The 13,772-nt window shown below is 41.8% G+C and overlaps 1 protein-coding gene across 1 annotated transcript; it reads left to right on the top strand.

The window, feature by feature from the left end:
- The first annotated feature begins 3,620 nt into the window (after nucleotides 1-3,620).
- Nucleotides 3,621-13,528, top strand: fscn2b (fascin actin-bundling protein 2b, retinal). Its single transcript, XM_040135680.1, has 7 exons — nucleotides 3,621-3,715; nucleotides 4,000-4,098; nucleotides 4,288-5,014; nucleotides 11,903-12,059; nucleotides 12,735-12,856; nucleotides 12,999-13,166; nucleotides 13,323-13,528. Exons 2-7 carry the CDS (start codon nucleotides 4,006-4,008, stop codon nucleotides 13,526-13,528), a joined length of 1,473 nt encoding a protein of 490 aa, XP_039991614.1. The 5' UTR covers nucleotides 3,621-3,715; nucleotides 4,000-4,005.
- The last annotated feature ends 244 nt before the right edge of the window (nucleotides 13,529-13,772 follow it).

Raw genomic sequence — 13,772 nt, forward strand, 5'->3', positions numbered from 1 at the left:
CACATCAGGAGACAATGACGCAGCCCCCGGGGGCCACACAGAGCGAGCTAATGATGCGTGGGATAGGGTACATATGAGGAGGAACTACAGTAACAGTGATAATAGTGATACTAATGAAAATAATAGCACTGATAACAATAACAGTATATGACTTTTTTGATTTGTGAGCAGTGTGTCTTTCTCCGCCTCCTACCACCTCTTTTCTCCCACTCTCACTCTCTCTCTCTCTCTCTGAATTCCAATTCTTTCTGTTGAGTACTCAGAATGATTTACACACGCATACATACACAGATATACACACATGCATGGTTCAGCTCCTCTTACCAACAGGAAATCAGATGGCTTGTCCAAGTAAAGGAGCAGAGTGAACGTTTATAGTGAAGTGATTTCATCCACATCATTAAGCGTGTATAAAAAGACACCAGAGGGGTTTTTAAATTGCTTTTGTCCAGATAGATTTGATAAAGTATGTGTGAAACTGCAAAATTATTGTACTTTGCTATTGCCCTTCACTTATCCTTTAACGTCTTAGTTTGAATGGCAGGTGTCAAGTCAATTGACTAGAACATGCTGACAGAAAACTCTCAAATCTTGAAGATGAGTTTGCAGGGTTCACACCAGACTGCAATGACCTGTGCTGGACCTTCTGTCTGCAGAACAGGGACGCCCTCTGTAGGTTGAGCAGCAGAGCCCTGTTAGTACTTGAGGATAAGTAAGCCAAATTTAGGTAGTTACTTTCTGTACCCATCAGTTTTAAAGACAGGTTCTTTTTGTCTTTTATTTATCTCCCCGCAATAGTCAGTAAAAATAATATATTTTTCCTCATCTTATTGTGACTAATCAGTACTCTGGCAATTACTTGTCAATATTGTTACTGTACTAATTGCTGTGTAATAGAATATAATGGTAATAGTGAAGTTATTGGTACACAAAAGTATCTGAGTAACATTTAATTAGATTAAAGTGCAATTAAACATTTTCATTAAGATTCATCTAAATTTTTACAACACTGATGTAAAGGCAGTTGTTTATTACTGGTGAGCATTTTAATTAAGATTTTCATTTGGCCTTTACTAAAAAAAAAAAACATGACATCCATACATTATGACAGCAAATACTTAAAGTTATCATCTTTAAGACTGTCATAATATCAGACTCAATTTTTGATACTGTTTATGTCTAGCATTTATTCTGCTATAGCAATTAAATGTATTTATGCTCATTAGTTCCCTCTCTATATAGTAATTTTAATTGTCAGTGGCGGAGTCCGGCATTCATGAATCACCTTTAGATTACGCATTTTGGAATGAAAACCGTTATTCATGAATTGTTTAATAAAAAGAAACAAGTGACACCAAATACTTATTGCATTTATTAGGCAACTAATAAAATAAAAATAATTACTTGTATAATTTAAAAATAAGAGTGACAAAAATAACAGCAAATTTGTTTTAAAAGAAGGTTTTAAAAGAACAAGTCATATGACACCCTGCCATAGGTTTGTTCTCATGTCTAATCTCTGTGTTGTTTCACTAGGAGAAAATCTTCGACCCCAATATTTCGATTTAAATACTGTGAAGATAAAAAATGATAATTTTAGACACTTGAATGTATTATTTCATTTTTGGAACCTGTTTTCTTTAGCTAAGGCAGCGGTCTATTTATGTCATTTTGTTGACTGCAAAAAAAACAAAGTTTTAATGATAGATTCTGTCGCAATAGAACTACCCATAAAAATGCTGACTACAGACCCTTCTAGTAAGCCTTATTACAGAAGCGTTTCAGACTAGAAACAGAGAAGCTGATCTCAAGTCGGCATCTCAGAAATGTGGGATGCCTGTCTGCTCAGTGTTAACATTACTGTTGGAAGGGGCTCAGGGAACAATTACACCACTCATGTCCTTCAATATCTGTGTTTGTGTGCGTGTGTGTGTGTGTGTGTGTGTGTGTGTGTGTGTGTGTGTGTGTGTGTGTGTGTGTGTGTGTGTGTGTGAATTTGTGCGTGACACACATTGTTTATCACATTTTGTGTAAAGCGGAGCAGTTCAAGTCTGGGTCAGGAGGAGTAAATCTTTGGGTGGGTGGTGTTTACTACGAACCCTGAGACCTTCTACTGACCTTTGTGTGTGGGTGTTTGTGTGTGTGTGATGACATGTATGTTGCTGTGGGTCAGTGAGTCTTTGTCTATGTTTATGGCCATTGACAAGCAGAAGGAGGATCACGTGTGTGTGTGTGTGTGTGTGTGTGTGTGTGTGTGTGTGTGTGTGTGTGTGTGTGTGTGTGTGTGTGTGTGTGTGTGTGTGTGTGTGTGTGTGTGTGTGTGTGTGTGTGTGTGTGTGTGTGTGTGTGTGTGTGTGTGTGTGTGTGTGTGTGTGTGTGTGCGTGTGTGTGTGTGTGTGGGTGTGTGTGTTTGGGGGGGGGGGGTAGTGTTGGTAGATTAGCCAGGTTGGGATGATTGGGTTGAGGATTAGATGGATTGGGGAACAGACACGTCTGTTTACTCTACAAAGAAGACTTATAATAGGCTGATTGGCAAGGTTGATTACTCACACACACACGCACAAATATGCGGGCCCACTAACGGCAAACACACATTCATTCAAAATCACCATATGCTGATTAGCTTGTTATTTTTGCATTGACAACACCTGCCATCTCTTGTCCCTTTTGCTTGTCTCCCAAATTCAGATGTGAAGTCCGAGTCCCTCAGCCTATCAGACACATTTCCCATTAGGACTGACCAAGAGAGCTTGCAATCAGAGAAGGTGTGTAACTAAATCCCAGCATAGGCAGGTAAGGGGAGCTGCACTCCGGCAACTACCCCAAAGGCATGGGGAGTGCTCTGGTTACCCGCCACTGTGTGTATGTGTCTCTACCTACCTGTCTTTATGTGTCACAGAAAGAGGCGAAGTGCAGTGCTCAGAGTAAAGCGCAGAGGCAGAGAAAGGCAGGATTATACACATGGCAGGTTAGAGAATGGCAGTGAGAGAGAAGGAGAGGATGGGGAGGAAAAAGCGACAGGGAGAGGCTTAAGATTACAGAGGCGAGCACCCTTTGTTGTTGAGTTCAGTTGTGAAGGACGGCTTATGTTTAGGGAAAGAGTGAAGGAGTCCTTCAATGCACTACCATAAAATTTGTGGACCACTGAGGATGTTCTTCTTCACTGATCAAACTTTTGTCTGACAAACGAGGAACCTAGACTTCAAGGAAGGTGAGGCAGAAGGTCAGAGTATTCAATGTGATCCAAAGACAGCAGGCAAAGGAGGGGCAAAAACATAACCCAAGAGAAGTTTAGTCTGGGGAGACCAAGTGATTGAGCCTTCAGGGTGAATAACAAGTCAAGCAATAGCAGAAGTGAGGCTGGACAAGAGAGCCCTGTTCAACAGGAGAGAGAGAGAAAGAGGGAGAGCGTCGGCTGCAGAAGTGGAGATAAGCAGTTGAGAACAAAATTAGTCTACAGTGGAAGAGAGCTTGATGCTGGACTGAAGAGAGATCAAGGTTGACTCAAGTCTTTGCTGCTTCAAACCTGATTAAGGAGAAGAGAGGTAGTGGTGGAGGCGAGCTGGGAGACCAGATCAACAGAACGTGAGAGCTGGCAAGAGAAGGAGAGGAGAGAGAAAGAATTACAAGAGGACGCTTGTTGAAAGAAGCCTCTTAAGTCTGGGAGCTGGAATTAGAGCCACAGACACTGCAGAGGGGAAGCCACAAAACCATAGTAAGTAAATTAGGAGGCTGTGGCTGGAAAAATGTATAATAAAGCCTTGGGCAGGGGAAGGAATTTGTGGTCATGGGAGTGCTTTACATAATGTACCTTAATGAATTGATTTCCTGTCTTTAAAACTTTAGCATTTCATCATTCTTCATGACATCACCTCCTTCCTTATTCCTCACCTTTTTAAAAACCCTTATTCCAACTTCACCTCTATTTCTTTTTCTCCCCATTCCTAACTTGTCTCACCCCTTGTTATACTTCTGTCTCTCAACCTCCTGAATCCACAGGTGAAGATGCCTGCTAATGGGAACCACCCCTTGAAGTTGCAGTTTGGTCTAATCAACCATGAGGGTCGCTACCTCACTGCTGAGACCTTTGGCTTCAAGGTACAAACATAACATCCAATATGAAAGAAGAAGTATCACATACTATTCGCATGATTGTTGGTGTAGTGGTGGTGCTCTGCTTATGGAGCTGTACAGGGCCACACCAATTCATGCAGAGGCTGCAGGCATGAAAACTGCCAGGCTTGTTGTAAATAGATTTTAAAACGATACCTTTCTTGTTTTTCTCAGGTGAATGCATCAGCTCCAAGCCTAAAGAAGAAGCAGATATGGATTCTAGAGCAGGACTCCCAGGACACCCAGGTAGTCTACTTGCGTAGCCACCTGGGGCGCTACCTGGCCTCCGACAAGGACGGCAAGGTCACCTGTGAGGCTGATGGGCACAATTCAGATTGCCGTTTCCTCATCGTGGCTCAGTCCGATGGTCGCTGGGCCCTGCAGTCTGAGCAGCACCTCCGCTTCTTCGGCGGCTCTCGAGACTACCTCTCCTGCTTTGCCCAGATAATCACAGATGCTGAGCTTTGGGCAGTGCACCTGGCTCTACATCCGCAGGCCAACCTGCTGTCTGTTGCCCGCAAGCGTTACGCCCACCTCTCCATGGAGGATGGGGAGATCGCTGTGGATTTGAACATTCCCTGGGGTGTTGCGGCACTCCTCACCCTTGTCTACCTGGAAGGGAAGTACTGCCTAAAGACCTGCGACAGCCGCTTCCTCAGCAATGATGGGAAGCTCTTGACACAGAGTGGGAGGGCCACGGCGTACACATTAGAGCTAAAGTGCGGGAAGCTGGCCTTTAAAGACTGTGAAGGGAAGTATTTGTCTCCTATGGGGCCTACAGGCACCCTGAGATCTGGACGCTGCTCCAAGCCGGGTAAAGATGAACTGTTTGACCTGGAGGAGAGTCATCCACAGGTTGTTCTGATGGCAGCCAATGGGCGATATGTCTCCATAAGACAAGGTAGGGTAACACAGACACATCAAGAGGAGATGATATTGTCACAAATCTGATTTTTTTTTCCTGAAACCTTGCATGCATGCACAAGCTGCAACTCATGCAGCCTCCTAGATTCCCTAAAGTCTTACACAGAATCTCAAAAGTCTGATTAAATGGACGAAGTGTGACCTTAGGTGCCACTAAGGGGTGGTCACATGAGCCTTAAGCTGAGACACACTGACCTACACACATACATAATGAAGCAGAGGGCCAGTAAATACTACAGGTACTACAGTTACTACTACCAGTCTATATACATACTGTGCACTGAGATTACAATTCACAAGAAGTACATTAACATGTGGACATTCTGAATATGCATGGTTGAGAGAATAGACCACTCTTTAATGATTGACAGCTGATAACGAATGCATGGTAATTATGGGTAATGTATTCTGCACATCAACATGCATTGACATCACATTGGATAGTAGCATCTTTCCAGGAAAACAAGATGGATGAGGTTGATATGGGAGACTATCAGTCTCACCTGGGAGACCTGAGACGAATACGCAATTTGTTTTAGGGCTGCAACAGATTTAGGTTAGTCCACTGTTGGTATTTAGTCTTACACCAGTGGGTGATTTGGTTAAATGACATATTTTATTGTACACCCATGTTGGCAATAACTACAGAAATAGATTTCTCAGCAACAATTTGGAATGAATTTTTCATGAATGAGTTTAAATGATGTGCTAAAAATGAAAGTTGTATGAGAAAGTGTTTTATTCCTGAAATCGTAAAAATTCCATTATATATGAAGGAAATATATTAGAAAAAGTTGAGAGAGTAGGGTATTGTTTTCCCTTTCTTTTACGAGATAATCTATTATAAATAGCGATATTTTTTGAAAACCCCTGTTTCATTGCCTCTGTTTCATTGCATTTACCCCCTGGGCTTACTGAAACAGCTGCTTGCAACCTATATGCTGTACAGTAATGCTCTGTTGATACTGTATTATGTATTTACTGTTCAGTCATGTGATATGGTTGTTGAAGTGCGTTATTTGATCAGCATGCAAGCATGAGACCACAACAATATACAACTGCTCCACATTGTCTCCAAAGTTATTTCCTCTTAAAAAAAGATTGAATTTCTTTGATAAGTTTAAAAACTAGAAAGATTTTAATTGTGAGTGTCACATTACATCTAACCAGAAGTGCACTAGAAGTACTTGCCAAGAGTTTCAATCGCTGATGTCTGAAAAGGGTTTGCTGGTCTGATTTGAAACTGGATTTGGGGTGGATTTGTACAGACCAACAGTGCTTGTCAGCATACATGGCCATGGTACCCATCTGCAGGCTGCAGATTCTTGTCTGCAGGGTCGAGTTACTTCAGCCCTGGGTGCTGTAATTGAATCTCTAACCGCTCATTGTTCCTGGTTAGCAGTGGGAGCTTCAGGCAGAAACCAAACAACTGGGAGACCTGTAAACTGATTGGCTGAAGAGAAGGCGAGATATGGTGGAGTGTAAAACACACACATACAGTATGAATACAACCATAATGTATACATGTCTACACGTGCATTCACACACAAAGAAATACAGTAGTTTCAGCATGCTCACTTCCTTTCTGTCTTTTCTCTTCGTACACTTGTTCTGCACTAACAAAAGCTTTATCTTTCTCTGACACACTCGCCCACACACAACCATACGGTCCTGCTGCGGCAAGTCGGGAAGTGTGGTGTGTTGAATTATTGATGAAGTTGGCCCCTGTTCCTGGAAGGCAAGGGGGAGTCTGCTTTCAGAAACTCAAGCTGCCTCTCACCTGGGGCCATAGCTTCTAATGCGCTAATCTAACCTGCTAACCTCGGCCTCAGTCTGTGCCTAAGTGCTGCTGAAAATCAAGGAAATGCAGTCAGAGAATTAATATGCTTTATTTAGCAACATGTGACAAAGCAAAATGGTCATGTCAAGGTACAAGATTAGATGTTTTGTCATCGTATGATTTGTAGGAAAAATATTTCTTTTCAAGCAGGGAGAATGACTGAGATCAACTTCCTGCCTGATTTGCACCTTCCAGGAAGGACTGTTCAAGATTTTAAAAAGTATATTAAACACTGAAGGCTGCATTCACACCAGTGACTGACTATTGACACAGTCATCAATGGCCAACTTTTCACACCAGTGAACAAGCTTAGCTGATTAGCTGACAAGCAAAACATAGCTGACTTTCCCTGATTTGACAACATCCCAGCAATTTGCTGATTACGTTGCTTGCAAAAAAACACTGAAAAAAATTTATATTAGGTTAAAGGTTGAATTGTTAAGTTAGAGTAAAAGTGGGATAATACAGAAAATCCTTACATGCTAGGGCCTCAGAATTGTTCAGTACTTGTGTAAATATACCATATTACCTTCTACTTCTGGGTTTGAAATGATGAGTCAGGGGGAGAAGAAGGGGAGAATGGAAATCAGAGAAGGAAGGATACAAGTGTAGGAGGATTCTCAAAGGACACTGGGACAATAGTAGTATGTGTGGAGACAGGTGATCTCTCCATCCGGCTTAATGTCACTTGTGTCTTTACACATAAATTAGCACCTTTGTTCATTCTCAATTTAGTGCAGCAGAGTTATGTTGGCTATCTATTTTAGCGTGAGTACAAGTGTAGCAAATGGGTTAGCAATAAAGCCGATCCTCAATTTAGACATACAGTACAAGTGTAAAAGTCTGAGTACACAACAGTGCAATACAATTCTGTATTTTCCACTAGCCCTGAGTTGTTCTTTATTGCCTAAAGTGTGTGTGTGTGTGTGTGTGTGTGTGTGTGTGTGTGTGTGTGTGTGTGTGTGTGTGTGTGTGTGTGTGTGTGTGTGTGTGTGTGTCTGCCTGCCATAGTATGTGATGTAGATCTGTCATTATGTCTCTAATCCCCTCCCTGTGTTCCTCAGGTCTAAGTGGTCCACTCTGCCCTGAAAGTGAAGAGAGGATAGTCCAAAGACTTATACTTTCCATTAACACACACGTAAATACGCACACACATATACATTCAAACGCACATACACACATAGTGCATCCATGCACAGACACACACCCACACAACCCAGAAACAAAAATTGAAGGAACTGAAATAAAAAACAGCAGAAAATGCAGTTGTGAAGGATGGCGTATTGGGAGAGACAGGGGGATAGTGGCATCAGCTTACTATTAATAATAGATGTCAGAGCCATCTATCGCTGATGGATTAGTTAGGCCTGCTCCACTTGCAGGCTGAAGGTACAACAACACCAGAAAGCGGAGCTGGATCTGGGGTCTGATCCAAAATGTGGCACTACTGAAGCTATTCGTGTGTGTACCTGTGTGCTCTGCTGCATAGTTCATCAGTGATTAAGGCTATGATGACAACATCTTATTTCGTATACTTAACCAACTGGTGTATCAAAGATGGTCAGCAACACACACTATTGATATCCCCAGATTGCCTACTTGGATTTCACTGTATCGAATCTCTTTCTCCCCCCTTCTCTTTTTCTTCTTTCATCCTCCTCCCCTTCCTCTGTCTCCTCTTCTCTCATCTATCAGATAGCTGCTGTGAGGTCCCATCTGAGCCCTGTCTGAGGATCATTTCTAGGTTGAATCGGTGTGAAATGCACACATGGAATAGGCAGACAAAGCATGACATTGAGTCGGGATGAGCGAGACCGAGAGTAATGGGCCCCTAGGCATAGGTGCAGAGTAGAGGGGCAGAAATTTATGCTTGAGATGTACTTAAGATCAATGATAATTTAACCAGTTGTTAGACCTCATGATACCTAGTTTATCAGGTGTGAATAAGATGTGATTGAAGTGTCCCAGTAGCTCAGTAACCATGACATCTTTGTTGCACGTCATCCCCTTTCTCCAGCCTCCAGTCTGTATCTGCCGTCAGATATCTAATTGAAGCGAAATACCCCAAAGAATCTTAAAACAGATAAGATACGCTTTTTTAAATCACCGTCTCGGGCTGAACAACTGTTAAAAAAAATTTAAGTTCGAAAAAAATTGAAATTGAAAAACACTGTGCTGTAACCAGGTCCTTCAGACTGGTATGTGAGTGTGCATCTGTGTTGGATTATGCAGATGTAATTTATATGCATGCATCCATCAGTGGCCTTAAACCACTGTGTCACAGGTTTAGGAGTAGTGGTATACCAAGAGCACATCACCATAAAATGTAGGAGTAATCTGTCCTCACAACAACATCTTTGTCTTGTGTTTTTTTAAGACAACACAAGACAAAGCCATGCTATGCTCTGGACATGGCTATGTTGGTTCAACTCATCTCAACAACTAGAGGATGGATTTCCGTGAAATTCTGCACAGACATTCATGATGCATCATCAGGTCAAATGTTGAATTTGTCATTGGCCATATTAGTTTGGTTTACGACCAAACACCTGTATATCTATGCCTATGTAACAAATGTTAGCATGCTTTTATGCTAAACTATGATTAGTTGAAAATGTTAAACATTCCTTGTAAAAATTAAAATGTTAAAGTTGTGACTGTAAGCGTTAGGGGGTGGAAATCATTCATCGCTCTGTTGATTCAAATCGTTTCATTCAGCTCAGTTCAAAGATTTTGTGGTCTGACTATGTCGTTTGTTCACTTTTTTGAAGCCAAGTGATCACATCACGGTTCAAGTGCACTCCAGTAGGTACTTCAGTAAGTGAATGCACCACTAGGCCTATACAAGAACTGTTTATAAGGTTAATAACCCAGCGGCCAACTATTTGGGATGGAGTTATCGCTTTGGGATTGTTGCTTTGGCTTTGGAGGCCTTTTAATACGCTTTTAAACAGGAAGCAACTCACTGTATATCATGGCTGAACTGACAAGGTTGCTCCTAGTCACTTGTACACTAAGTGGAGCTCCACAACTGATTCGTTCAATGACAATGTCGATTCAGGATAGTCAGTTCAGTTGGAAATTTCAGTGTTAGCGATTTTTTCATACATGTACTTGAACACCTTTAGTGAGCATGTTGGCATGCTTATGTTAACCTTAGCCATAAGCTGTGTTGTGCCTAAATTACGGTCTCAGAGCTGCTAGCATGGTTTGTCTAGTCTTTATTTACTTGGGTTTAGAATAGTTGTGTTGTTCTTTGTAACCTCTTTATGATAGTTTCAGAGGAAAAAAAAATATTTTTCTTCTTTTTATGGCATGCTCTCTCTTTGTTTGATTATTCATGGCTAAGGCCATTGCTTGATGGTTGGGTTGGTAATTATCTGTACATCCTGTGAAGTGTCGACCATAAAATCCTCTGGTCTTTTTTCCTGTTTTTCCTTCATTCTCTTTATTGAGGGGATTGAGGGATTGGATGGGTAGCACTCATAAACTGATTATATCAGAGCCCTGCAATGAAGAGGGCAGATAGGCAGGGCCGGAGGTGGGTCAGTGGTGGGAGGTGGGGCTTTAGGGGGTCAGTGATAAGAAGGAAGAGATGGGGGAAGGGAAGAAGGCAGAAAAGGATAACCAGAGAAGAGAGCAGGGAGAGATTGGGGGGGGGGGTCACAGATGAGTGTTGTTAAAGGATTAACAAAATGTATTGGGGATATTCTGGGATCCTTCTAATTCAGGATTTAGCCCTCTGCAATCTGTCTGTTAGTGGAGTGACAAACTATTGTTTTCTTTACCAGCAAGTTGAGTTGGAAGAAACTAAAGTTGCCTGTTCCTCTGAACCTGGAAGCCAAGCAACCCAACAAAGCAGAGAGGGGAGGGGTGTCACTGCATTTGTGTTTGCCCATGTGTTTCTCACGTTTTTGACACCAATGGTGTTCCATGTGTTTGCAAAAAAAAAAAAAAAAGCATAAATAATTGGTTTATAAATGGTTTCTATAAAATGTTTGTCACTCAAAGGTGTGATTTTTGTTTAGGCGTTAAGTGGTCTCAGTGTAATTGACGCAGCGATTCATGGCGTGAGTGTCACCTCTGTATAGCTCGTAACACATATCATGGTGAGAAAAATGCATTCTACACATTTAGCTTGTCTCTGCAAGGCTTTCCTGCATGGCCACATTGAGTGTATTTATTTTATTTATTGCATATTCTGTCCATAAATCCTGTCCATAAATGCATCCAGAAGCAATCAGTTAAAATGTATTTACCCTCAGGAAGATACATTCTCACTTGGCACATCATATCAATGGCGCAGTTTAAGACAGATCTACTTAAAAATAACCCAACGTCCCAGGATCTGATGTGATTACCAACTCTTTCATGCTGGGCCATGTTGAACATAACAATACAACCTGATTAGCAAGCAGCTGTCTGTGGGTTTTTGATTTGCCATTGGGAATCCTGGGAGTAATAAGAGATCTGTAGAGGGATCTGATTGGTAACTAAAAGTCTGTAGGTGCAGATGGTACTTTGAAAGTTACTGTAAACTTACTCGTAGTTAAACTTGTGCAGATAAATTTATTTCCTGTACATATCACTTAAAGGCCCTGAAACCCCATCAACCTCCTCTGCCTCCTACCATGAATGTCAGGGTCATACATGAACTGGCAATTTTCTGCCACAGTAAGAACAGGTTTGATTATTATGTGTATTAAAGAAAAATATTTGGGATTTGACACCATGTTTTCTTGGGCTTTAAGTTACACATGCCATCAGATTTCTTTTGTGAATGCATATTTTGACAATACCTTCAATTCATTGCTAAATACTACTTCAATTGTCATGCATCTGTGTTTAAATCTTGGATGTTGTAACAATATAACTTATATTCAAGATACAACAGTGCCGTTGGAAAGTAACGTCAATGAAAACTGTGAGCAGCAACTGATGGAAGAATTTCTCCAAACACTACATAGTCCTCAAGTTATCTTGCTAGCGTATTAATGACAGGACCTGCTTACTATGCCCCTCCAGGAGTCAGCCTCGCAGCCAATCAGGAAGATGAGACGGACATGGAGACGTTTCAGATGGAGATTGACAAGGAAACCAGGAAGTGTACGTTTCGCACCAGCCAAGGGAACTACTGGGCCCTGGTGGCTCACGGAGGCATCCAGAGTACTGCCACTGAAGTGTGAGTGAAAGTTCTAATATCAGTTGTGCGGAGTAAAAATATATACATCATCAATTGTATGTGTCAGGTCTACATTTTATTTTACAGATATGGATTTGCAGAAGGAACTGCACCATTACAATATGTCCTTGGCTAAAACTGAGCGACTTTTTTTTCCCTCACCATCGAACCATCAAAACATGTTCCCCTTTAATCACATGCAGCCTTCCATTACTTCATGTAAACTTTGATCTCTGAGTTCATAAGTTAAAAATGTAAACAGTCATGAATGCTTTATAAGAATTTAAGTGAATTTCATGATACAATGGCAGATATTTACTCAAGGAATAACGCAACATGGTCACGGTCATTGAAAATGTAAGATAGTCATGGAATTTAAATATAAATCTATTAACAATAGAAGTGATTGACAACTAAAACTGAAAGAATGAATATAATCGGTATAGTTGCTTGCATGCATGAGGTGGCAAATAATGGCACTGGTTTGAGTACATGATCTCAACCCCCTAAACGTATCTTGGCAACTTGGATTTTACAGAAACTTTAGTCTCTCTTCGTCACCCTACATTGCCTTGTTTAGTCTTGCATATGTACTCAACATGTAATCACAATATTTCCAAGAGCACTTTCAGGCAAGGAAAGTCTCATCGTCTCTCTTGTGATGCCCAACTGCAGGTCAGCTAACACCATGTTTGCAGTGGAGTGGCTTGGCCACAGGGTGGCACTAAAAGCTAACAATGGAAAATACATCTGCACCAAGAAGAATGGCCAGCTACTTGCTGTCAGTGACTCTATAGGTAAGAGACTTTGTGGTTCTTGGCTTTTTGTTCTCCTTCCTTTTCCGCCCATCTCTCCAATCATGTATCTCCTCCTTTACATCTAACTTTTCTTATGCTCCTTGAGATGCGTTTGCATTATTTCACTGTCACGTTTTGTCAGGTGAGGACGAGCAGCTCTCTCTGAAACTGATCAACCGACCTATGCTGATCCTGAGAGGGGAGAACGGCTTTATCTGCCACCACAGGAACTCCAACACACTGGATGCCAGCAGATCGGTCTATGACATTTTCACCCTGCAATTCAGTAATGGGGCCTACCACATTAAAGGTCAGGACACACTCACTCAGACAGACTTCTGGAAACAGCAAGACTGATTAGTTTTTCTGCTTCTGGCCTCTCATTTGCTTGTCTTGTACTGTAAAGGTTATCAGTAGAAGCAGATTTTTACTCTGTCTGACTGTGTTTTTGCTTTAAATTCTGCAGGTGTGGATGGCCAGTTCTGGTATGTGAACAGTGCCGGGCTGGTATGCTCAGATGGCGAGGCCCCTGAGGATTTCACTCTGGAGCTCCTTGAGCACGGTCGCCTCGCCATCCGTGGCAAGAATGGCAAATACTTGCGTGGAGACCAAGGAGGCACGCTGAAGGGAGACGGACTCAGCCTGAGCAGCTCGGCGCTATGGGAGTATTAATATAGTCCAATATTGGTTCAAATCTGAGACACAACTCTGATTCTTCTCTTCGTTGAGGTGACCCGCCATTAATCACCACTTTAGCATTTGTACTTATCTAAAGTTAAACTTAGTAGTATTTCATTCCATGTTTTTTCCTACTTCCTGTGGCAAAGACGCTGCAACAGACTCTTATGGACTGATATAGGCAGGAGAAAGAAGAGGAGGTACTGACCATGGATAATCGGCCAAGAGAAGTCTTGAT

This window comes from Xiphias gladius, chromosome 9 (genome assembly GCF_016859285.1).
Source record: "Xiphias gladius isolate SHS-SW01 ecotype Sanya breed wild chromosome 9, ASM1685928v1, whole genome shotgun sequence".
Classification (NCBI taxonomy): Eukaryota; Metazoa; Chordata; class Actinopteri; order Istiophoriformes; family Xiphiidae; genus Xiphias; species Xiphias gladius.